The following is a 23,567-nucleotide window of genomic DNA, read 5'->3' as shown; positions in this document are numbered from 1 at the left end:
ATTAAAAGCTCTTATCGTTCGAGCAAAGTGCGTCGTTGTCGAGTTTCAACTAGGTGGGATAGCCAATAAACGCCCAAGGCAGTATGCATCGTTAAACGAACCTCACCCTCTTTTTTTTTTTTTTTTGGTTGCAGGTCCGGCCAACGAACAGAGACGAATTAGGAGGAAATTTATCGATTTCCGATCCCGAACGATCGACTGCGCGAAAGTGGAGCGGCTACGTGAGATCCGGTTTCGGAAGGACGGAAAAATATGAGCATCTCGTGAAGTCGGTTTAAAGTGCAGCTTTCAGACATCGAAGGGGTATAACATGGAAACCGAAGAACTCACTAGACTCGTAGATGAGATCTACAAGGTAAGCGTCCAATCGAGTATCGATCTGGAGATCGTGCACTGGTCTCGCCAAGTTGGCTCACAACACCCAGCTTGGTTTCTCCTCGTTGTAACGTACGATAGAAACCAGCCATAGGAAAACGGGAAAGTTCTGTTACACTTTCGATAAAATTGATCGAGTGGAGTCGTGTTTGATTAATTGCGCAATTAGGCGACAGCGTCGCGTAGATTAACGCTTTTCACTCGAAAGAAATGGTAGCGTTCGGTAGCGTAAGGCGAGTTTTACCAATGACACGATAATTCGAATTACTATATCGAATTGTACGTGAAACAACCAATTTTTATTTTGTTTAATTTAACCTAATTCAATTTATTGCGATTAAATATCCATTTGTTGTGTATACAAAAGTATAAGCAGTCGCATATATTCTATTTTTTAATGGATTTTAAAGACACTCTAAAATCTTGCGCAATTTAATGGTTAAGTGCGCTACACGAAGATATGAAACTCGCAGTTAGACGTTTTCTGTTTTTAAACTCCAATCTATAGCGTAAGAGAACTGTAAATTGCCTTCATACACGCTTTACCCCGTTTATAGATATTATCACGATTTTCTCGCTTACAGTCAACGAATTTTCCAACGAGTCTCGTCACATGGCGTGTGAACGCCAAGGACCTTGATCATGTGACACACGATACACATGGGGTAATGAAAAATGGATTTCCACGTGTGAGTGTGCTCTCGAGCAGACACAAGGATGCTCTCGAATACACGGGAATCTGGCCGTATATAAAATTTGCGCCACAATCTTCCTCTTCTTAACGGTTTAGCAAGTTCTTCTTCAGTGTATACGTCATGCAACGTGATAAGCTGCTCTTTCTTTCTCTTTTTCGTTGATCAGCGAACGATTTAATAAAATTCGCGTTTGATAAAACTGTCAAAGATGAAAGTTGACCGTGGATATCGAATTTAGAAATTCTACTCTGCCGTCTGGAACTTTTTTCGGGGATATTACTTATCGTTACCCTAACGGCCTGCTATTTCTCTGCTTCTCTTCCATCGTGTCTTTGCTTCCTGACTAAGATGCAGGTTTTTTATGTCCTTCTACTTTATCTCTCCCTCTTCTCTGCCAAAGGAAATGGATATCGACCTATGCTCCTGGAAATCACTTTCATCAATTTCCCAAAGGCTTCTTCCTGAATATCTCAACTTTGAAGAATGTTACGAACGTAGAGTATATTTTTCTTGTTTCAAACAAAAACGGGACTGCCGTTCCTTATTGTTCAATTAATTCAAAATTTCATTATACAGAAGTTCGAAGTTCTGTTACTGGAAACATAATTTTTCTATTATATAAAAACTACCGAATATACTTTTCCACTATGTTCCGTGCAAAACTAAAGTTACCGCTTCCTGCGTTCAATTAATTCAAAGTTTCGTAATATAGGGTAGATATAGCTTTAAAATTTCATAACACAGAGTACAAAGAGTTTGCACATAGCCGTACTATAAATTCTGTTCCTCGCCAAAAAAATTTATTCTGTTATATAAAAATTCTTACAAATTTTAGAAGTTACGTAATCCTATCTTAATTAAGAAAATTGACAGTCTACTCGGCGTATTTATTGGTCAAATTTCTTTGCAGAGACAAAGTATTCTTTGTTCGAATCTAATCATCGTAGTACTTAACGTGGAATACAGTGTGTATTACAAATAGCTGACGGAGATTTTCGATCTTTTGAAAATGACAAACAGATTTATCTATTGTACTATCAACAAATGTAGACAGCTATCATCTATAGATAAGATACCGTAAAACTCGTCTCAATGTCGGAATTTAATAAGAATAGTTATAGCGGACGCAGCAACGTGAATGTCCATGGAATTCGTGTGTGTAACGATGGATGAATAGCCAGGTCGTATAACCCTTTCGCCACTAACGGTACATATGCATGTATCCTGTACAGTTTTTAAGAATTGCTAACGGTCAAATATCCTCCACATAGACTACTAATGAGGTACACGTATATGTGCTGTGAGTAGAGCTCGAAATCTGAAAGTAGGAAATTCTTCTCTTCTAATAGTAAGTTACGGATCATTTGAGTAACTGTATGCATATACGTCAATAATCGTTTTGAACAGTTTTCAAGATTTTTCTAATTTTCTTTATAGTGGTATAACAGTACAATATAATACTTACATCAAACTATAGGTTTCGTCATAAATTAATTATAAATAATAATCGAATCTTCTCTGATACATCCTTAAATTTTTATAACAAGTACGAATAGTACCGCGAACGTAGAATACATTCGCTTCGAGCAAAAGGAAAATTGCCGTTTTGGTGAATTAATTCAAAACCAGAAACCTAAACCTTTTTTTGGAACAAAACTTTTCTACTAATAAGTATAACTAATAGCAAGACAAAAACTAATAAAATCTTGATTATTTTTAAAGGTGTAGTTCGAACAAACTGTTGATTTACCTGCTACACAAAGTTGTTCTAATTGGAATGGAAATTTCGCCTGTAACACGTATCTGCTAAATAAACGAAAGCAAAGAAATAATAGGATCGTGATCGAAAGATAAGGTATTTTGAAACGTCGAAACTTCCAGTGTAAGCGATTCGCTTCCAAGGAAAAGGAATTTCACGGAAAATTGATCCCCGACGCAACACCGTCTACTTTCTCTACCCGTGAACCATAACCATCATCCTCGTACGTTGCCGCGGAACCTGTGTTCGCGGTGGAAAGCTCCATCTACTTAGCTGACTGTACAAAAGTTTCCATCGTGGCACGAGCTTGCAGTTAATCCATCCGTTTATCCTTCCACTTATCCGTCTGTCTGTCTCGAAAACGTGCGTTTACGCGGAAGCCTGTAGACACGGTTGCCACAGAATTCCCCGATAATTAGGTGTCGCCTCGGAAAATTATCCGTCGTGAATACAAGCATGGCGGCGGAGGTGGAGGAATAGAAAGATACAGAGAGAGAGAAAGAGAGAGAGAGTGAGAAGGTTGGATGGCGTTCACGGTAGCGAGAATGATTAGGCGGAAGGTAATCTTATTAGTCGTTCGGCAGTCAAGCTTTCCTTTAAACCCCAACGCCCTTCATCTTTGTCGCGATCCTTCGCACCGTGGAACTTCGCTTCCCCCATTATCCTCATAGACGAGCCACCGTTCTGCGTACTAACGACGGATGTTTCGTGGAAAATACCAAAATCGCGATAGTCAACGACTTACCATGGCTTAGGTACATCTCTCGTTTCTTGCCATCCGCTGCTGTTATATTCATCAGGAAAGATATAGGCTTACTCCGGAAATATCGTATCTCTACTTTTCGAGAAATTTGAATTTCTACGTGCAATAGACAGTTCTCCACTGTATCTTTATGTCGTAGAAAAATCACATTTAAATACCTATGTACTTCACAAATTTGTCAAAGATATATAATATTTTTGTTTGTTTTATTTAGTGTACATAGAGATATTTTCGAGAGCTATGATTCTTCATTCTATGTAAACATCGGTATTAATTATGTTTTTATTGTATTTCCCAATAGAGCGCTGTTTAACAGGCTTTACGTTTTATCTTCGTATTATCTGTGTCTAGAAGCCTTGAAATAAGAACGTGTTTAATTCGAGAGCTGGAGAGATTTTTATCCCACACGTAAAGCAGTAATCATGGATTCTGAATGGAATCTTTTTGGAACGAAATATCGATCGCTAAGGGAGTCGAGTATCGCGATTAAAACCAGACATTTAAATATTGAAACACACTTAAAGATGAGCGATATTTCGGTCCAGTTACGCTGTTGGAAACTGTTAACAACATAACAGTGGATCAATTGAAAAATATCGAGAATAGAAACGAAAGTGTCCTTTCATACTTTTTACAGAAGTTGTATGCACAAATTACGTGACAAAATTACGTCAAGACTCTAACAGTCTGCGAAGTTTCTCAACAAATAATCATCCTCCATTTAATACCTCGCCCAATCATTGGTTTATTCCCCTCTTTGATAACCTCTTCGGCACCTTACGTTCGTAAATGTACAATGAGATTTCCGCTTCTACGTATCTTATTTGTCATCGTATTACTTTTCACGGGAACTTGCCCAAGGCATTTTTATTATCCAATGATATCGGACACAGCAATTTTATCCAGAGTTATTCAACTCGTAGACACAATCGTTTCTTTCGTAAGAAAGAATATCCAGGGAAAAGCCAGGGAACAAATAACACGGTCGATTGCTCGTTTTCTTCATAAAATCACAATCAAACGGCAGAATGTAATCAGCATAGAATAAAATAATCCTGCCTTCGAAGGCCGTCTTAACTGTCTTGGTCCAGCGTCGCGTGGAGGAACGAAGAGACAGAGAAAGAGAGAGAACAACGGAGAGAGGGAGAGGATCGAGTAAAATAACATTGAGATCTTTCAAAGTCTTGCGAGAAACGAGATTTGTATGCAGCTTATTATATTCTCTAACATAATAAACAGTTGCGGTTTGTCAGACGACAGCAGACAAATTCAGATCCGAAGAAAGCCTTTTCCTCTGCTTGTAAATAATTCTCCCAAGGTATTTAATACGAGAGGAATATAATTGTTTACGGTAATTATCGCCCACCTTAGTAAAGTTTCTTGGCTAAGGTTTCAGAGTGGTGTGTCTATCATTAATATTCCGTAGAACGAGAGTTAGGCCAAAGGATTGTAAATCATCACGGGGATCTATTAAAACGTTCGAAAGGAACGAGAGCGGAAACAACAATTACGACATCCGAGTAACTCAGACGAGCTCTAAACTGGAATCGTTTTATTTTCCTTGGGCGAATTGGAAAATCGTTAATAAATCGTGACAAATTGGAGGAATTCGCGCAGACCGTCCAATTAAATATGACCGAACGAATTAATATCACCGCGAATGGCTTCGTTAAGACACCGTCCTGCTCGAATTAGTACCACCCACCCTCGATCTTTTCACTTTCTCACGAGGAACAGTGAAAAGCGAGGGAGAGAGAGGGGAGAGAGAGAGAGAGAGAGAGAGAGAGAGATCTATCCTTCGACCGCGTCCATAAATTTTGCGGCCGTTGAAGTTATTAACGTAATTACCAGTGAAAAGCTTAAGGGGATAGCTCGTGACGCGGTGTGGTGGTGCTTCCCTTTTCGCACCCCCTGGTAATCGATCTAACGTTCGTTCGTGGCTCAGCAGAAAATAAAGGACACAAATCGGTTTTCCGGAGCTTGGGACGCGTTGAAATTAAACTGCACCGGGCCGATGATCGGCGGGGACCGGTGTGGTTGCGACGCTGTTGCCGCGCGTAATCCCGGATAATCCTTTAATTTTTGCGGATTCCATTTTACATTCTCCTGCATACAAGCCACGCGGCGCTTGCACGGCTTCAAACTTGCACACGGTAGCACGTAAAGACTGCTATTTGTACCTGCTGACGCATATATTAATCATACGCGAACCTGTTTGGATGGTTGGCACGCGTATACGGCGTTCATGTATCGATACATACAGATCGCTATAGTATGTGTATCGAGAAGTGCGAGCGGTGCATGTTGAGTATCGATTCGTTGAACGTGGTAGAGTTTGTCTCTTCTTTTACACGTATCCGCTTCTCGCGTACGCTGAAATTTACGGTACTACTTGCGATCCGTTTTTCCGCGCATCGATTGGTTTGGATATCGTTTATGCGGCTCGACAAGAATGCCGTTACACGATCATAATAAATAAGTTTCGTTAATAAACATCGGAATATCGGGGATTACGAGGCACGTCATAGGATTTGCGTTAACGCGACCGATAATCGGCTCCCAATTTTTCTACCGCTTTTCGTGTTTCACCCACTGTCCGCTCGTTGATCGTTTCATTGTGTTCCTTTTAATTCCCTCATGTTTAATCATTGTCCGATCTGTCGCGATTAAACGAGTGACGTACATGAATATTAATGTGCGAGTATTTGCGAGTGTCACATTTTGTACGGTATTGAGCTTTCTTGTTAACAACTTTTATAAACATTATATGGTACATACTGCCATCACGTTGTAATGTTTTACCATTACGTCCGCAGAAAATGTCAATTTGTAAATCGAACATGTGGATTTGTAGTCACTACAAATCCCTGTAATTTGAAAACAACATTCTATATTACGCATAAAGTTCGATTACATGCTGTCAAAAACAATCAAGAAAGACGCGAGTGTATTACGAAGAAAATTGCAAGTTCCGTTAACCGAAGAGGATGATCGAAAATAGGTACCTATCGATAGCGGATATATCGACGCGCCGATTGTCTCGAAGATTCTTGATTAATCGATGCCCGAAGGGAGTTTGTTCGCTCGTACTCGATCGGATTATTACGTTTCCGCGATAAATTGCTGGCGTACTTGGCCAGACCGAGAGACTCACCTAAACTCACACTAATGTATGCATCGCGTGGGTTGTGACGCCTCGCGGGCACCTGTTTCGAGGGGTGCCTCTCGATGGTGGTCTCGATGCAGATCGGAAGCCAATTAATATCCACTGGCATCCTCCACTCTGTCCCTCCCTATGGCGAGCCACCGGAATATACCCCCGTTGAAACATAACTGCACGGACCGTGATATACTCGCGCCATGGGGCTCTCTTGTCGGCGATGGGACCCCATAAACCTCGTCATGCGATAACACCGTTAACCTGTAGTTACCTCGTTATTTTCTAACGGCCACCGTCTCGAGAAAATCGAGATTGTAACGAGACGAGAGAGCGCCTCTTCTTTCTTTCCTTCTGGAATCTTTCGTGTGATTTACTCCGGCTTGATTTATCACGGCGATTCCCGCGGAAATTTACTAGCGCTCGAGGAGAGAGAGAAAGACTGGCTACTAGTTGGCTACGCTTATTCCGTCTTATCACCTCGATACCAGCGTATGGACGACGTTGCGTTGGATGGTTTATGGAATTTATTAAGCGAATTCCTTTATTTCGCAGATACGTTGAAGATTATGGAGCGAGAATGCGGTCCTCCGTTAGTTGCTATTATTAATTCTGATTGGTCGATTATTCGTTATACGGTAGTTCTAAACGTAGAATAAAGATCGCACTCGCGATAAGAGTAAATTACGATGCATCCAGTCTAACATATTTACTACCAAGACGTTAGAACTGTGTTCGTATTCTATGATAAGTATTCGTATATCTCCATCAGTCTGTGTACCTAGTTAATCGTCGTGTTATTGAAAAATATAATTTCTTCCAATTTCTATTGTTTTCCGGTTTTTCTTAGAAGGGACCGCCTTCGAGTTGTCCATTAATCGATATTCAGATAATCAATCATTCTATCGACCGATGTCCTGGCGATCGAAGTTCCATTGTACCATCGAAGCTTTAGGATCGTGTTCGTATTCCATCATTTTTCATTCAAAGTTCCGCACACGCGGTTAACTCGCGGATCACTTTATCATCGTAACAATATCAAACGACACTCGTTGGGGGCAAAGTTAACATTCAGTAGCGCGTTAGTCGCTCCAGGGTGCACCACACCCTCTCAATTAAAAAGCCGCTGTGATTAGCCAGACTCTAGTGTAAAGGTTCCCAAAGCCTGCTGCTACAACACCATTAATAATCTTTAAAAAGGTGAACAGACCGTAGCGGGTCTGGTAAAAGCCACAACTAACGCGCTTTAGTTGGCCAAGTAAGCACTGCACGTGTCCTAACGAGGGTCTGTTCATTGTGCATATTCATTAGGACGTTCATTATGACCATTTGTCGTCCACGGCACATCATCCCTAAACGGTCGGCGGCTTCCAGTTTTTAATATACCACGCGACAAGAAATCTTGCTGCGACGTTCGTTGCTCACCTGTCAACGTTTCAATCTCCAGATCAATTAACTCTTTGATCTATAATTACTTTTTCAATTTATTCTACGTCAACTGCGATCTTTACTTTTCCCTTGGTACAAAGAACTGTACAATTTGGCATTCTATATAGGAATGTGATATTCGCACGTTTTTACATGCAATTCTTCGAGAGATTTTCCACGGAAGAAAAGAAATTAATTATCATAGCCGTAACATGGCAGCACGTTCAGGAAAGAACGTTTCGGGATACAATAAAAGAGAACGATGTAATTCCCTGAGGATGGCTTCCTATCGAGTCACCCTTCTTCCCTTTTTAATAAAGCAACTCCTGGATTTAACTGTCCCCTGGTCCTGTCAGTGATAAGAAATCTTCTGATTAGGGTGTTTGTCTTTCTGGACTAAGCTGCAGAAACTTCGCAAGTTATGAATCTCTCGGGGGGTACATTGATTAAAACACGATTTTTTACGCATTTTTTATGGAGGATTCTTTTCGCATTGATATTTTGGTTTGTAACACAATTTTTTATGACAAATAAGAAATCTCAGAAATCAGAAAGCAAGGATTTTCAACTGCTGTGTGATTATTATATTTAATTAACTGATATACACGGTGTTTGCCCGGCATCTTGTACAATCTTTTTTAACTCTTTGTATACCGTGGGGCCGAGTTGCGACAGATACGCGTATATACGATATCAGATACGACTCATACGCACATATGAGTCTTTCTGCTTTATCAGTTGTTTTCGCCGAACGCATATATGAGTTCATCGGCCAGATTGATGGTTAACGCAGAACGAGTATATGCGGCAGTAATCCGCAAAGGGTTTTAATAATACGATTTTGTGAACATCTACTGGCTCGGTAAATGTTCTGTAGTCCGTGACACAACATCAATCGTCAGACAGCGATGTCGCGAAGTTTCTGACATAGCGGGGGACTCATATTGCCTCACTATATCGCGGCAGCGATTCTAAACAAAACACGATCACAGCGAAGATCTGCTTCGTACTTTCTTCCTTCCTGTTGTCATAGGTTAATTTTTCACACGCATACTAAACCCCGCTCGGGAAACGCCCTTTAAAAATGGGGAAAACCGCGTCAAAATTCGAACAGCGGTTCTCGAGATTAGCTCGAACATACAGACGCTTACTGGAAACTTTATTTTACGCTATGTATAGATACAACTTTCTTTGTTCTACTTTGAATATTTCGCGATTTAAATTTGGTTTGACGAATAGGAAGAACAGAACAGGAAGAGAAACGTAAGAGTACGGCGATCGAACTCATACGAGGTAGACGAATAAAAATGGTGGCCTACGGTGGGTGAAAAATGAATATCACGATCTATCGGAAAAACAAAGCACGTATCGTAAAATCTTGATAGAAGAGTATGGGGGCTCGCTCGTTTCCAACTGGGAAACGGTTAATGATCACATCTAGATGCAATTGCGATAAAATATCGTTCTTGCGCCGCCAGGCAGGCCGGCTTCGGAGGAAATTGCGCCATTTTTTAACCGATAGTTAATAACGTGGATCAATTTTTTCGTTATCTGGCCACGAGCGTGGCGGCGGTTGTTAGCTGGTGCAATTAATGAGTCGCGTATTTTCGAAAGGAGTAGACACTGAGACGCGCCTCCCTGTCTCGATAGCTTGCGTCGTTAATGAGACAGAAATAGTAATGAACCGGCTTGGTTCTGTCGAGAGTATCGCGTGAATGAGTGAGGAATGAACAACTTTCTTTTTTCTTCACTTTCTTTTTCATTCGCTCTCCTTTTTCCCGTAGCACTTATCCAGATTTCCTGGCGCCCTTCGATTCTCTGCGTCTCGTCATCTGTTGGGATTCTCCGAGCATGTTGAATGTGGAATAACGTGTTCAGGATATATTTGTCGAAAGAACATTCGAATAAGAATCGATCGATTAATTCCAAATTAAACACATTGGTAAAATCACGTGAATATTATTTATTCTCCACGATTTATATTTTGAATATAACTACGAAAATTATAGTTTTCCACTTTTTAACAATTAGCTTTGAAACTTCTGTTCTACTTCAGTTGGAAAAATATCATTTTTATACAGATATTATCCCCTTCCGAGTCATCATTGATTGAAAAAGGTGTTCTCCTATTGCGGACATGGAATTTAGCTCCAAGTTCCTCAGCTGATAAAATCAATCAATACAATACCGTTGTTTCAGTAGCGTGCAATTAATTATATTATTAACGTCTATGAACGTTTCGTATCCGAATTATTAAATTGAAATTATAATTTCATCCCGGTCGAAATAAATGCAGGCGGCATCATGAAAATTCATTCACGTTGCTAGACAGCGACGTTCATTGAATAATGGCTTTAATAATGTACTAATAACGAAACCTGTATAAATCCTTTGTGGATCAACGCATATGCTACCGAAAATGCAAAACGTCCCTGGACAATCAGGTTAATTTCCAATTGAATCTTTCAATGACAAAATTCCTTCACCCTGGGAAAAGTCGTTACATATTCCACGAACACGTTACACCGCAAAAACATACGCAACACGCGAATGTAAAAGTCTCAATTCTACGATACGATTTCTAGAAAAATTTCTTTCTTCGTTGTGTCTTCGTTCTATGTACCCCGAGGAGAAATATTCGCGCGGAAGATCCTTGAACATAAGTTGGAAATTCTTCTGTAAAATCTGCGAATTGCGCGAATCTCTGGCGCGACTCGGCTGGATCGCAATCCGAAACGTGATATTCCACAGGTAATGCTTGTTTCATGGGTGACAGAGAAGGAGCCGCTGGAAATCGATGTGCATGCCGCGCGTTATCGTACCGAGGCACATTGTCGTCATTCGAGAAGGATATAGATAGAGAAAGGAACTAGAAACGGCCAATTAAGGGCGAGGATACCAGGTTCTGTGACTGCATGCCTCGTCGATTAGATACAGCTGGCCTACCGACGAATTCTTCGACGATGGTATAGTTTCGACCATTTTTATTGTCAATTATACCGAGAATGCTTGTAAATAAGCTTCCGAGGAATTGCCAGTGGCTACCAACGGGTTATTTGGAAGCTTCGAATTCTGTTAATCGACAGATCCATCTGGTGGTAGTAGCGTGTTGGAATTTTTAGAAAGCGGTACCGATATTCTATACAAGTTTCTGTTCCACATCGTCAATGCGTCGACCTATAATGGAGATTCTTTTTTAACGAGGATTACAGGGAAAGAGTATCACATTTTTTGTACTATTAAAATAAAACACGTGAAGATCTTTAATAAGTAATTCGTATTTATTCACAAGTTTTGGATTACGATCTGTTCTTTAATTTTCTCGTATAACACTCGTCGCTAGCTTTTTACGACAGATGATAAATACATCGCGTCCTTTTCAAAATCTGAGCAGATGTGAAGCTAAATTATTCCATGTACAACATCGTTATATTAAAATACTTACTCTTATTCACCAAGTGACACAAAAACCGGAGAATCAACAAAATTTCTCGACTCAGCGCGATATTTTTTCCGTGGTCCTCAAATAATGTTAATCAACCAACGTGGAAGTTTCTTTTGTTTTATTAAAGTCATACTTGGTAACTCCCTTGTTACGACACGAACTTCGCCGTGTTTCCACGCGACAGTATAAACTTGTTGAAATAACGCGGTCGGTGAAAACATTCCCACAACGCGTGATATACAGAAAGCTTGCTTCTGAGTTAGCAACATTTATGATACTTATATACCACCACGATCCAGGTGTTTCGGGCTTTCCTGGCTATTAATTGTCAAAGCAGTCGACCTCTCCAAGTCATGTGTTTGCGTTGAGAGCAGACTTGTAACTGACGTATAACCGTGCGGGATTCGCGTTTCTCTACCGAGAGGTAAACATCCAGCGAAAAAGTGCAAGAAAGCCTCGTTTCTGTTCAGTGTGAAAAATTTCCCGCAAACACGGCACAACTAGCGAATTTTCCATTTTTTTTTTTTTTTTTCATCTATAGTACTCAGTTGTTCTACGTGAAATTAATATAATATCTGACAATTAGACAGATTGTTCAGCTTTATATGCAGGGTGCAGCCGAATAACATGTCAAATGGGTGAGAGGCGATTTCTTGTGAAAGAACGAGAAGAAAATATAGAATAACATTTTTTCAGCCGAGGCTTAATTTTCGAGAAAATCTTTAAAAATTTATCGCGTACATGTACTTAAACACGGCTAATTCCATGAGAGAATAAGCAATAGAATATTATTTTACATGTGAAAATAAGTCGGAAATGAAGTTTTTTCATAAGGCGTTTTATTTCCGTGAAAAGTAAATTTCAGTTTATAATTCACTTCAAACCATTCGTCTTTTTCCTCTTTCATTTTTTTTTTTTTTTTTCATATTTATCGTTTACGAGATAAACTCTAACTACTAATAGCGTGTATGTCCTGCATACCAAACAAATTTCTAAACACAGTTTTCTCGAAAATTAAATGTCGCACAAAAAGATGTTACTCTACTTTTCTTTCTTATTTTTTCACAAGCCATCATCTCCCACCCGCTTGACATGTTATTCGGCCACGCCTTGCATACTATGATTTACGTGTGTCTTTGCTTATTCTATGTAAACGCGAGGTTTGTTAATCATAGTTATGAACCTACGTTTGTACATGATAATGTTAGACATCACAAGTTACAGCAGCTAAATTACCTGAATTGAAATAATATGAATTCCCATTACATCCATCATGCTAAGCCTTTCGGAACGAAATATCATATCTTCCGTAATTTGTAACTGTTTCTGAAGAACTGTACTCAACATGTTATAATCGTGGTATCCGAACTTCCATAAAAATAAAATGTATCACTCGATATCCTGTTAGAAAGCACATACTTTGATATTATCGAGCAACGTCGAAGGTAAATATTATCTCAATGTACGAATATAGCAATTTCATATTGCTTCATTAAAATTCGGAGATTCTTATCGACGTTAATCCGACACGTTTCTCTCATTAAACTCTTAGCAAGTCGGCTTAGATCCGTATCTTATCATAATCCAGTCACATCGGCGAGTTTATCTTGAACCTCACTGTCTATAACGAGTAGACTGGTTCGAGGTTGAATTCGGTTTCATAGACGGTAAACGTAGAATCGTTAACGAGAGAGGCGCGAAATTTTCCGCACGATCGCGCGGTTACGGTTTTTCGAATCGGTGGAATCCTCCTGCGAATGGAGCAGTCGCGCTGGGATACGTCGATTGAAATAAAAATTCGGAACGGCGTTACGCGATCGAACGAAGCGTCGCAGACGTTGGCCCGCAGCCAATTATAAATTTCCCTTTATGCAAAAGGTAGCCTGGCGTGCGCGTCTCTTCATGCAAATTTCTCAACGCAATGCCAAGCTAACATTCCCACTGGTGGAGAAATTGTTGTCCGTGGTACACTTGGGGAAAATCGAAGCGAGTCGCGATAGCGGCGAAATGAGCGAGAAGAGGATGACTCGTTACGCGAAACTTATTGAATATATATGTATCTCGGAGATTTGTTTCGACCAGCGAATTTGAATATCGTTTTTACTGCTTTTTCTTCGCCTTCTCGTGACTTCCTACCCCAGGCCAAATCGTGAATCTCTCCCTAATCGATCCTCGCTCGAAACTGGATATATAGCGCGAAAAAAAAGACAGGAGTTTAAGGGTTACTAATTTCCACGGATAATAGGAGAGATGTTTAATGAAGGAGAAGTATATTTTCCACGTTGTTATAGCGACGATCAAATAGCATTACCTCCGTTGTCATAAATTTAATATAGATAATATACAAAAATATGTAAAATCTCCATAGTGAACCTTTTACCATAGTATTGTATTCGAAGGGTAAAATATATCTACTAGGTGCAGTAGTTGTATTCATAGAAATATAAATTTGCATAGAAATTCTCAGCCTTGCTAAGAACACAAGATGTAGAGTAACTCTGAAAATGTAAATTATGTAGTTGGTAACAACTTTCAGAAAGTATAAATTGAAGAGAAATCTGAGCAAGAATATCCTCGATATGCGAAGACAATCGTCAAGTCAAATACGATTTGTGTTTTCACGCATGTAAGAAGATGCGTTATACGTGGACACTTAATAAGATAGACTGGAAGCTTCAGACTGATCTTTTTCCAGCACCTTGTATGATTCGCGATATAGGGAAGTTCTTCTGGAAATTTCGAATCGAAGTTCTCTCGCACCGCAAACAAAAGAACGCGGCATACTCCGCGTTAGTGTGCAAATACAAAAGATATAATGTTTGGTTTACTTTCTGCACCGCTATACTCGATTTTCCCTGTCGCAATTCCGCGTACGTCAGCGGATGGCGATCGAAACGCAGAGATTGATAGCGGTTTGGACGAAAGAAGAGAAAAAAGGAGGTAAAGATTCCGCGAAATGAAATGTCGGAGAATGTATTTGGAATCGAAACTTTCATATCGGATCGCTGAAAATGATGCTTTTGAAAAAAGATAAATTTCCCTCGGTATCGATTTTCTACTTTTTGCAAATAGTTGCACGGAGTTCCGGTCTATACTGTGGGGAAAAAGAAGAGTGGCAAGAAGAGCGGAATCAAACACGGGAGAACACGGTATATTTTTACAGGTCACCGAGCGCGCAAATTTTTCTTTCGTGGAAATACAGTTGGAAAAGAACGGTATATGCGCGATTTGTCACGGGCCTCCCCGAACGGGGGCTTCCTTCGGCATTAAAATGGCAAGATAAATTTTACGACACGTCATTGCGCGTGTTGTTTGCCAAATAAAAAGAATGCCGCTCGATTGTCGTAACTTGAATCTCTTTATAGCCTTGCACACGGGTTTCGCTTCTCGGAAGCTTAATGCTAGACAGCGTTATCGTCGCTGCGAATAAAAATATCCTGAATAATTCTTGACAGAGCGTCAATAAGATTGATATACGTACATCTTCCAGTAATAAATGTGTGAAACAGTTATGATTGAACGTTGATTATTGCGTAGGTATATTTTTTAATGCTATCTTGCGAAGCGTTGCACGTGGCTCACATTCTGCTCCCTATGCATTTGTGCGAATAGTTAAAGTAAAAAGGAAAGATCGATTATGATTGACGCAATTCGTTCGATAGTTCCGCTTGATCTGTTCTATTGAGTGCAAGGCTCACACAAGGAAACGTTATAAAATGATTCCATTGTCTGGTTCGAGTTGAAACGTTCCTGATGGAACTTTCAACGGGGAAACTTAGTTTTAGTAGTTTCGATTTCGTACGTTTGGTTGACGCCTAAATCCGTCAACCGTCGTCAGTTCGTATTTTTGATAAGATGGAAGTAAAAAATAATTAAAGAAATTCATCACCTGTCATAGTGTCAACGTCGAAAAAACGTACGTCGAAGGAATTTTCAAAATGTGGAATTTTCCAATTTATTGTACCGATCACCTCAATCGTGAGATTCGAGACTTTCGTCTCATATCATATAACATTAATAAAGTTCGGATAATAAAGTTGAGACTCATAGATATGACCACGATAATTCACATATAAGACGCACGCTAAAGATCAACGGATTTTATTATCAGCCTTCAAAATTCGAAATCACGGAAATTTCCTACGAGCACGAATCAACAACATGTCTATCAATTAATCCTAACTCGAGAATTACGATAGAAACCGTTATTGATGGAAACCGACATGATTTCGTCACCTTTGAACCGTTAACTCTTATCTTCGTGGCAGTATCGGTCGTTTGCGTGGCGCGTTTCCCCTTAAATCTTGGTTAAACGTAACGTGGCAGGCACATTTTCGGTCCGGCGACGTAGCAACCGATCAGAAATTGGCCTATGGTAATTTCTCTCGTTTCTCTTCGCCGGTTGGAATCATGCCGGCGCAGATCTCCGGTGCTCTTTTTTCATTTGTCGTTCACGAAATTGCCGAATGCACAGGGGCACACGTGCGCTCCTACAGGAATGGATGTTTTCCTGGCTTCAGGAATTCCGTATGAATATTTATGAGCGACCATCTCGACCTGGGCGCGGTGGATGGAATCTCTGTTTCCCTCCCTCTCTTTCTCGTTTCCATCTTTTTCTCGTATTCTTTCCTGCTCGATACATTCCCTCTTCTTTCCGCCTTGTCGTTTTGAATCCCATCCTCGGCTTTCGTCTAGCCATTCGTCTATCCATTTCCCTTCTTATACCATCGCTGCCTCGCTGTATCCTCATACTCCTCATAATCGTTATAAAATCATAGTTTCGCTTCTATAAACATCGTTAAAGCCGAGATCGTAGCGGTCGTTCTGGGGAGATGGAATTAACGGTAGAATGGTTCGAGAGCTTCGAATCCGCTTCATCTAAAACTTTTTCATTTTGCCTTGCAGCGGCTTATGAGCCTTTTTTGTCAACCTCGCTTCATCTCCTCCCCGGTAAATTAAAAAACTGAACCAATCGATCCTTCAGGTGTTTTTCCATGCCATTGGACCTCCGGTAATTATCGTTACCGTGTTTGCGTGGCGATATCAAGTATTTATAATCCTCGATTAATATTCCGTTTAGAATTTCATTAAAAAAAAGAAGAAGAAGAAATATAAAAAAGAAAAACGAATGGAATAGTTCGAGAATGAATAATCTTGATGCACTTTACGATACCGATAGTTTAAAACAAACCACAGAAGTTTACCGCGCGTGTATGAGAAGTCACTGTTCTGTAAGGTTATCCAATTAGCGATGAAACGTTAAGTGAGCTTACGTATCCTGTGGCTATCGCATTGATAATGACCGTGCAAATATGCAAATCAGCGAATTTGCATTGAATTTTAATCTTCAAAGCGTGGCAAAGTTTTGGCAGATTTTGTGCAAAAATTGCATCGCCCAGGCTCGTCAGTTCTTCTGCAGTTTGAAGAATTTTCGCAGCTACCAGACTTTTTTTCAAAGCTAAAATGATCGTCACACTGAATCGTTTACACAATCAATTTCATCTATTTTTACGTTTAGAGGTAACGGATACGACTGTAATTAAGTAGAACGAAGCTAGTGGTGTCACGATTTCTTCGAACAATTTTATCTTTTCTTTATCGCCGCGGCACTCCGTTTACGATTTTACGAGATACCTAATTCGCTCCTCTTTCGTTCTGGTTTAACCGAACGCGTTCGTTCTCTCTTCTAACATGCCGCTTTCTTTCTTTCTTTTATTCTGCTCGTTTGATTTCCCCGTGTACAAAGGTAGAAACATTCTTTCTATTCTACACGTGAATACTACTTCCACTACTCGAATTTCTTCAAAGTCAATAAATGCACATTTACGTAGCAAAACAATTGTGATACGTGAGTCCAATGCTGTAGTTCGCAAATGTACAATTGAGAAATTTAAGTGTTTTCAAACGCTTTTCCCTGTCCTTCGACTTGCACTTTTTACGTCTCGCCTGGGATCCTTTGAAACAAGGTTTAGCGAAAGAGATGAAATCTTCTCTTTATACACTTTCCAGTAGACTACAACTGTTCTACACCACATTATTGTTTATACGGTAGACCAATGGAACAATGAATTTTCAATTTGTTGTTTCCGCAAATTTAGGAAGTGACGCGCGAATATCGTTGTCGTCCCTTGCAAAAATAAATGTAAAAAGAATTTTATAATAAAAAGTTTAATACAGGCGGATTTCGTTTTGGTGGAAATTTTGTAGATTCACTACTACCGAATTAACGATTTCGTGTCAAGTAAAACAGACAGGTGATTTATAATATGTAAGTGTGGAATTTTATCCGTTATATTATCAAATTTGTTTCTATTATGCAAGAGCGTTTAGTGACTCGTGACTTGTAAATATCCGCTAACGATATTAATTGAATTACGCAAAAGAGCTCAGATATTAATATCGAATCTAACATTAAAGCGGCGTAATTACAGCGAGTTCATTATGCAAGTACTCTGTTTAAATACTCCACTTCAACAATATACTACGAAATGAACTGTTCCATCTCTGCTGGCCTGTTACGCAATGATAAATTATTACAATAAAAGACGTGTACGATAGAATGCTTCACAAATTTCGAGATAAAATAATCAGTTTTATTAGTTAGCAGAGCAAATAATGCAATTTCCTTTGCCGGATACGAAATCTGTTTGTGAGTCATATCTCGAACTGATATGAACCGCTCGAGGGGCAGTTCGGAACTGAAGCATTAGGGCCTTGTTTCCGGCGTGGAAAAACTTTCCTGCACTCCTCCTTTTGTCGCAGCCTGCTTTCTGAAACTTATTTCCAGATATCGATCCAATTTTTTTAGTCGTGTCTTTTTGCCGTGCCTCTTCACGATTCGGTTCGATTTCAACGGAAATGGTAGTATGGATGCAGTTTTTAGACCGCGAGAAGTTCGATGAAAAATACCTGTCTCATCCGTCTTTCTCTTAAAGAATCGTTCTCATATTTTCAACGAACATACCGAAGGGTTTTCTCCGACCAACGTACCAGAGATCTTTTCTTCGCCTTTCTCTCTATTATTTTTCGCCATTTTCTACACATTTTTACGACAGAAGACAAACTCGAAGAAAGGACTCCGTGAAAAATTTATTTCTATTTCTGTTAACATCGAAACTATCGACTAAGGTGTAAAATGAAGAAGAGATCTTTTAACTATTTATATATATTTTAGGAACAATCGTTTAAACCTCGAAAAATATGCTGTACCGAATCTACGACAATTTGAGAAAATTCTCACGTCGCAAGGTACACTCGATTTTCGTAGAACCAGTATTCTGGCCTAGTTCACCATGCTTTGAGAAGTCTACTTCTTATTCAACCCAAAACTAGATGTTCGTTCTGCCGGAAAATGTTCATTCCATCTCATTTCCTTCGGGGAAAGGCGAATTCCGAAAATTTCGGAACACCAGATTCTCTCTCAGGTCATAGCTTGAAACCTGATTGCCCTAATTCCATTCTCACAGACGGAAACCTTCCAAAATTCACGGTAATTCACGTCAGTGTAAATTCGCTTCGACTAACAACTGTTTTCCAAGTTCGATCTGACCGGTCGAATGCAGCCATCGCTTGTCGCAATGCAATAGAGATTTTACGCTTTTCCTGACGATAGAAACTCTCGAATCTATGTCTAATACTTAAAAAAACTGATTTATTTGTTGAAACTATCGAGGAGCTTCAGGCGCTATTGGACAATAAATATTGAATTTTGTGAGATTATAAAAATTATTCTAGATATATCCGCTTTTATATTTTCTCGAATTTCGTTATGGAATTTTTCAAACAACCCAATAACATCGAACGAAATTTCCTAGATATGTAAAAATAATTTTCAAACGAGACCGTAGAGTACAAAGGTACCAGTAGTAAAATATTAATAACATCAATAAATATTTTATTATCGTGGTATTTATTCAACTTCCTTTATTTCTATTTTCGCAACGAAATTTTCCTTCAGACAATTATAAATTCTCACAATAGCGGAGAGTGTAACTGGCAGTAAAAATTTATCGCGAAAGCATATTCAGGATGGTCATAAAAATATTCCAACGTGAAAGTAAATTTTACGTACACTAAATACGTACGTTTAATTACATACTTTCTAGGCTTTCGAAAATTTTTACGTAACCGTCTGGCTAAACAAGAGAAATATGCAACAACGAGGCAACAGAACGTTCTTGTCCACAAATCAGTGACACATTTACCTACGTTCTTGTAACGTTCTTCGGAAAATTTCTTTGCGCATTATCTCCGCATCAACCCCACGAAGCTCCGCAACCATCTACTGTTGTTCAAACTGCAAATGAGGCGAACTTTCTTCCAATATGCTTATCGCGACTAGCTTCTGGATACCAAATAAAACGCATTCGAAGTTTACATGCCGGCGCGGTTGTTACTTGTTCTGCCGTTTCGAGTTTCCCGTTTTGTAACAGTACCTACCGCTTGGTAAAAGTTGCGAGTTGATTCTCGCTCCTGAACGAATACCATCGATAGCTTGTTTATCGAAACTTTCCTGCCCTGAATTTGTTCTGAATTTTCCACCGTGTAGCTGGTATGCCGTTTCGGATGAGCTCGTTGTAGTTTTCGAAAGTCCAAGGAATAAAACTTTAGTGAAAAGTGATGCCGTACGACGTAATCGAATTTTTAATTTGAGAAAACTGCTGTATATGATCGATTTTAGTAAGGTGCGGATTTTTATACAAATTCATATTTTTAGAAAATATGATTGAAGAGATAGAAACTAGCTAGAGAATTTGCCTTACCTACCAACTATTACAGGAATACTGTACCTCGAATATTTCATATATCTTTTCATATCGTGTGCAATTTTGCGCTCTGAAATTTCTTATGAATGCGTAAAAACCTGCGACCTATTGATTAACGAATTACAGACAATTTTTGCTGAGGAAGCTTTTGAAACCAAAACTTTCCAGAAGCGATACATGAACTGTGAAAAAGTTTCAAAAGAGACAGAAAGAAGTACTCGATTAGTATAAAACGTTTTTCGCACAAAGGTGTTTCTATTCATCCTATTTCGTTGCGGTAACTAACAAAGGAAACCGGTGTGCAAAGAACAGGATAGAAATAAAAGAAGAGTAATATACGAATTCCAGAAAAATTGTGGCGTTAATGGTCCCGTAATATCGGGCAAATCGCGGTATAATTCAGCATTGGGGCGATAAAAGTTACGTAAATTCGGGGATAAAAGGAGGTTAGGCGAGCGTTTTTCCAGGTTGGTTATCCAGGAATGAGACGACTCGTTTCCTGGCCGTTCGTTTGCAATTCTTTCGTTCTCGGTTGGATCGTGCACAGAGAGAAAGACAGAAAGAGATAGAGAGAGAAAGAGAGAACACAGAGGGAAAGGCGAATTGTTAGGACTTATCACGAGTTGTTCCGAATCTCGTGAAATTTTCTACCAAGCGTCTGCTTTTAAATGTTTGTTGGTCTCGAGGACGAGGAACTCTTTCGAGGGCAAGAGGAACACCCAGCCTTAATGGGAAATAATAAGGAACATGGTCGTGCGGAGCACTTCCAGCCATCTGCACTTCGTGCAGAGATACGAGTACCAGGGCCGTACACATCGGTGATCTTTACACACCTATGTTGCGTATATCGACGTTAAAGTCCAACGAGATGTTTTACGACCTCGAACAACACGATTTCGAACCTCTATGTGTACAACGACCGAGTGTTTCGAAGTTAATCACTGTCTCGATAAGATTTAGTGGCGTTTTGCGAGATTTATGAGAGACAATCGGAAACCGAATGAAAAGAATTTTTAGCACGTTGACGACGCGTGTCGCGTAGGGGTTAGTTTTCGAACAATGGCTCGACCGACTTAATAGATGGATTTTTACCAATTTAATTTATGGTACTTATTAATTATTTGTGTGTATAAATATATAAAGTTGAATAAAATTGTATGTACAATGATGTTTGTTATTAAATTAGAAACGCGTTGCACAAATCCATCGCGCGTATAATACGTTTCAAAGTATATTCATTCACATAGCCCGTCAACAGAATCTTCGTAACAATATCTAGCTTTTCTCTTGCTTTGTATAATTTATACATTACACGCTGACTTCTGCCTCTTTAGAAGAAAATTCTAATTGACAGGAATCAGCGATAATTTATTCATAGATGGGACCTCGATAAATCAGAGATTTCATAATAAAAAGTTAGTCTACTAGTTACTGGGATGATACAGCTCGTCGTTGATTAATGTTACGTTTATTATTACGAAATTGTAAAATTAGGTGTTTCATAAAACACAGTCGATCAATATTTTCTTCTGTATTACACTCACGAATAATCATACTATTTATTCTTGTAAATACATTCGTTTGCATAATTTCATATATCATTTCTATTGCTTTCTTCGTTTTATTAAACATGCTTACTGGAAATAAAACGTTCATTTGCATGAACGACGCGATAGAGTAAGATAGTTGTTATGTAGCTCCTGTTACGAATATCAGCGTGCGAAAAACGCATCGTCCAATCGAGATACGAGGCCTGTTGTCAAAGGGTTACGAGTTTTTCAACCAACTCAAAATTTCTTTGTAAAATTGTTTGACACATTCCAATCGCTTTACTTTGACGTTTGTTTGTCTAACACTTTACAGTTCGATGCACTCAATTTTCAATAAACTCCACTTTGTACCGCCTAATCCTCATAAAAGTTACTTTATGGAAATTGCAATGGGACAGAAATATTGATTTAAACTTAGTAATAATCAACGATAGTTGAGATTTAAATAACAGAAATATTAATTTTCGAACGGGAGTATAGGAGTTTGAGAAAGAAATCGGAATTTTAGAAAATTGTACCGTTTCGAATGGAAGAAACTTTGTGAACGAGGCCAGTTTATAAAGATACAAAGAAGATATGGAAAATTATACGAATAAATCTTGGTTTGATTACGGCCCTGGACTTACAGTATGCATTTGTGTGTGTGCCTTTAATGCCTTCGAGAAGTGGCCGATCTCCTCTCGAAGAGCCGAGCGAAAGCAACTTTCTCGCCGTACCGCGTGATCTTTCGTTTCACGAGTTCCTCCACGAACGACAATCCTACGCGATTTTCCATTCGACGAACACGTACGTACAGAGTACACTACCGTCTACAAGTACCTGGAAACATCGATCGATTTGTCGCAACGATAAATAAACATTATGAAAATGGAGAATTTAACGGGAGATTAAAGGCAATGCCTGTCATTTTCTTATGGAATAAAGTACGATTATAAATTTCTATTATTTAGTTGAATGCTTATCAACACATTGGAATACGAGAATCGTCGATGAATTCATCAATATTTTAAATGTCATTGCTTCGATTAATCTCACGTCCATTGCGTATATTACGTTTCTTTTAGACAAGAATGGTAAATGAATAAAAAAAATATATACTTTCGCAATAATTGGTACAAAGATTACACGCGAAATTTTATAACTTAGCATGAAATTGAATGGATACAATCATTATCTGATCAATAAGTCGGATGAATTTTTTAATAAAGATTGGATTTGATGAAAATTGGATCCGATGAAAATTCTGATGAATTTTTTAAACGACAATACTGTTTCATAACATCGAACGTTTATGGATGCCAATCCCGTTAATTTATTTATATGAAAAATCAATTTTAATTTTAATACATCATATTTTTCTACGATATAGTATAAGCGCGATAATACCAAAGAATAAAATTATTGAGTTCGTCATTTTATTTATCATTTAGCGGTTAAATGACATCCTGTCGAAGATAAGCAAGTGTCCTGTTACTTTTGTACGGTAATGTATTTCCAGCGAACAAACTTACCAAGGTTCTTACTATTCGCTTGACTTCGTCGTTTTCTATCGCAGTTCTCATCGTGCAAACTGCATTAATCGACCCGTTACGTTAATTTGATGTCTGAAATAAATCCACGACGATAAGGA

General features: G+C 39.1%; 1 protein-coding gene and 1 long non-coding RNA gene across 2 annotated transcripts in view; one reads left to right on the top strand and one right to left on the bottom strand.

Moving 5' to 3' along the window:
- Positions 1 to 23,567, bottom strand: part of LOC132913524 (uncharacterized) — a 234,395-nt gene that overhangs the window by 80,579 nt on the left and 130,249 nt on the right. The gene's annotated exons all lie outside the window — the stretch shown is intronic.
- Positions 1 to 23,567, top strand: part of LOC132913521 (uncharacterized) — a 164,249-nt gene that overhangs the window by 16,556 nt on the left and 124,126 nt on the right. Inside the window, exon 2 of the mRNA XM_060971929.1 lies at positions 135 to 355. Within this exon, the coding sequence (XP_060827912.1) occupies positions 311 to 355 (45 nt within the window). The 5' untranslated portion in view covers positions 135 to 310. The remainder of the gene's footprint in view (positions 1 to 134; positions 356 to 23,567) is intronic.

Source organism: Bombus pascuorum, chromosome 13 (assembly GCF_905332965.1).
Source record: "Bombus pascuorum chromosome 13, iyBomPasc1.1, whole genome shotgun sequence".
In the NCBI taxonomy this organism is placed as follows: Eukaryota; Metazoa; Arthropoda; class Insecta; order Hymenoptera; family Apidae; genus Bombus; species Bombus pascuorum.
The sequence above is the reverse complement of the archived record's forward strand: the minus strand, read 5'-3'. Positions and strand labels throughout refer to the sequence as shown.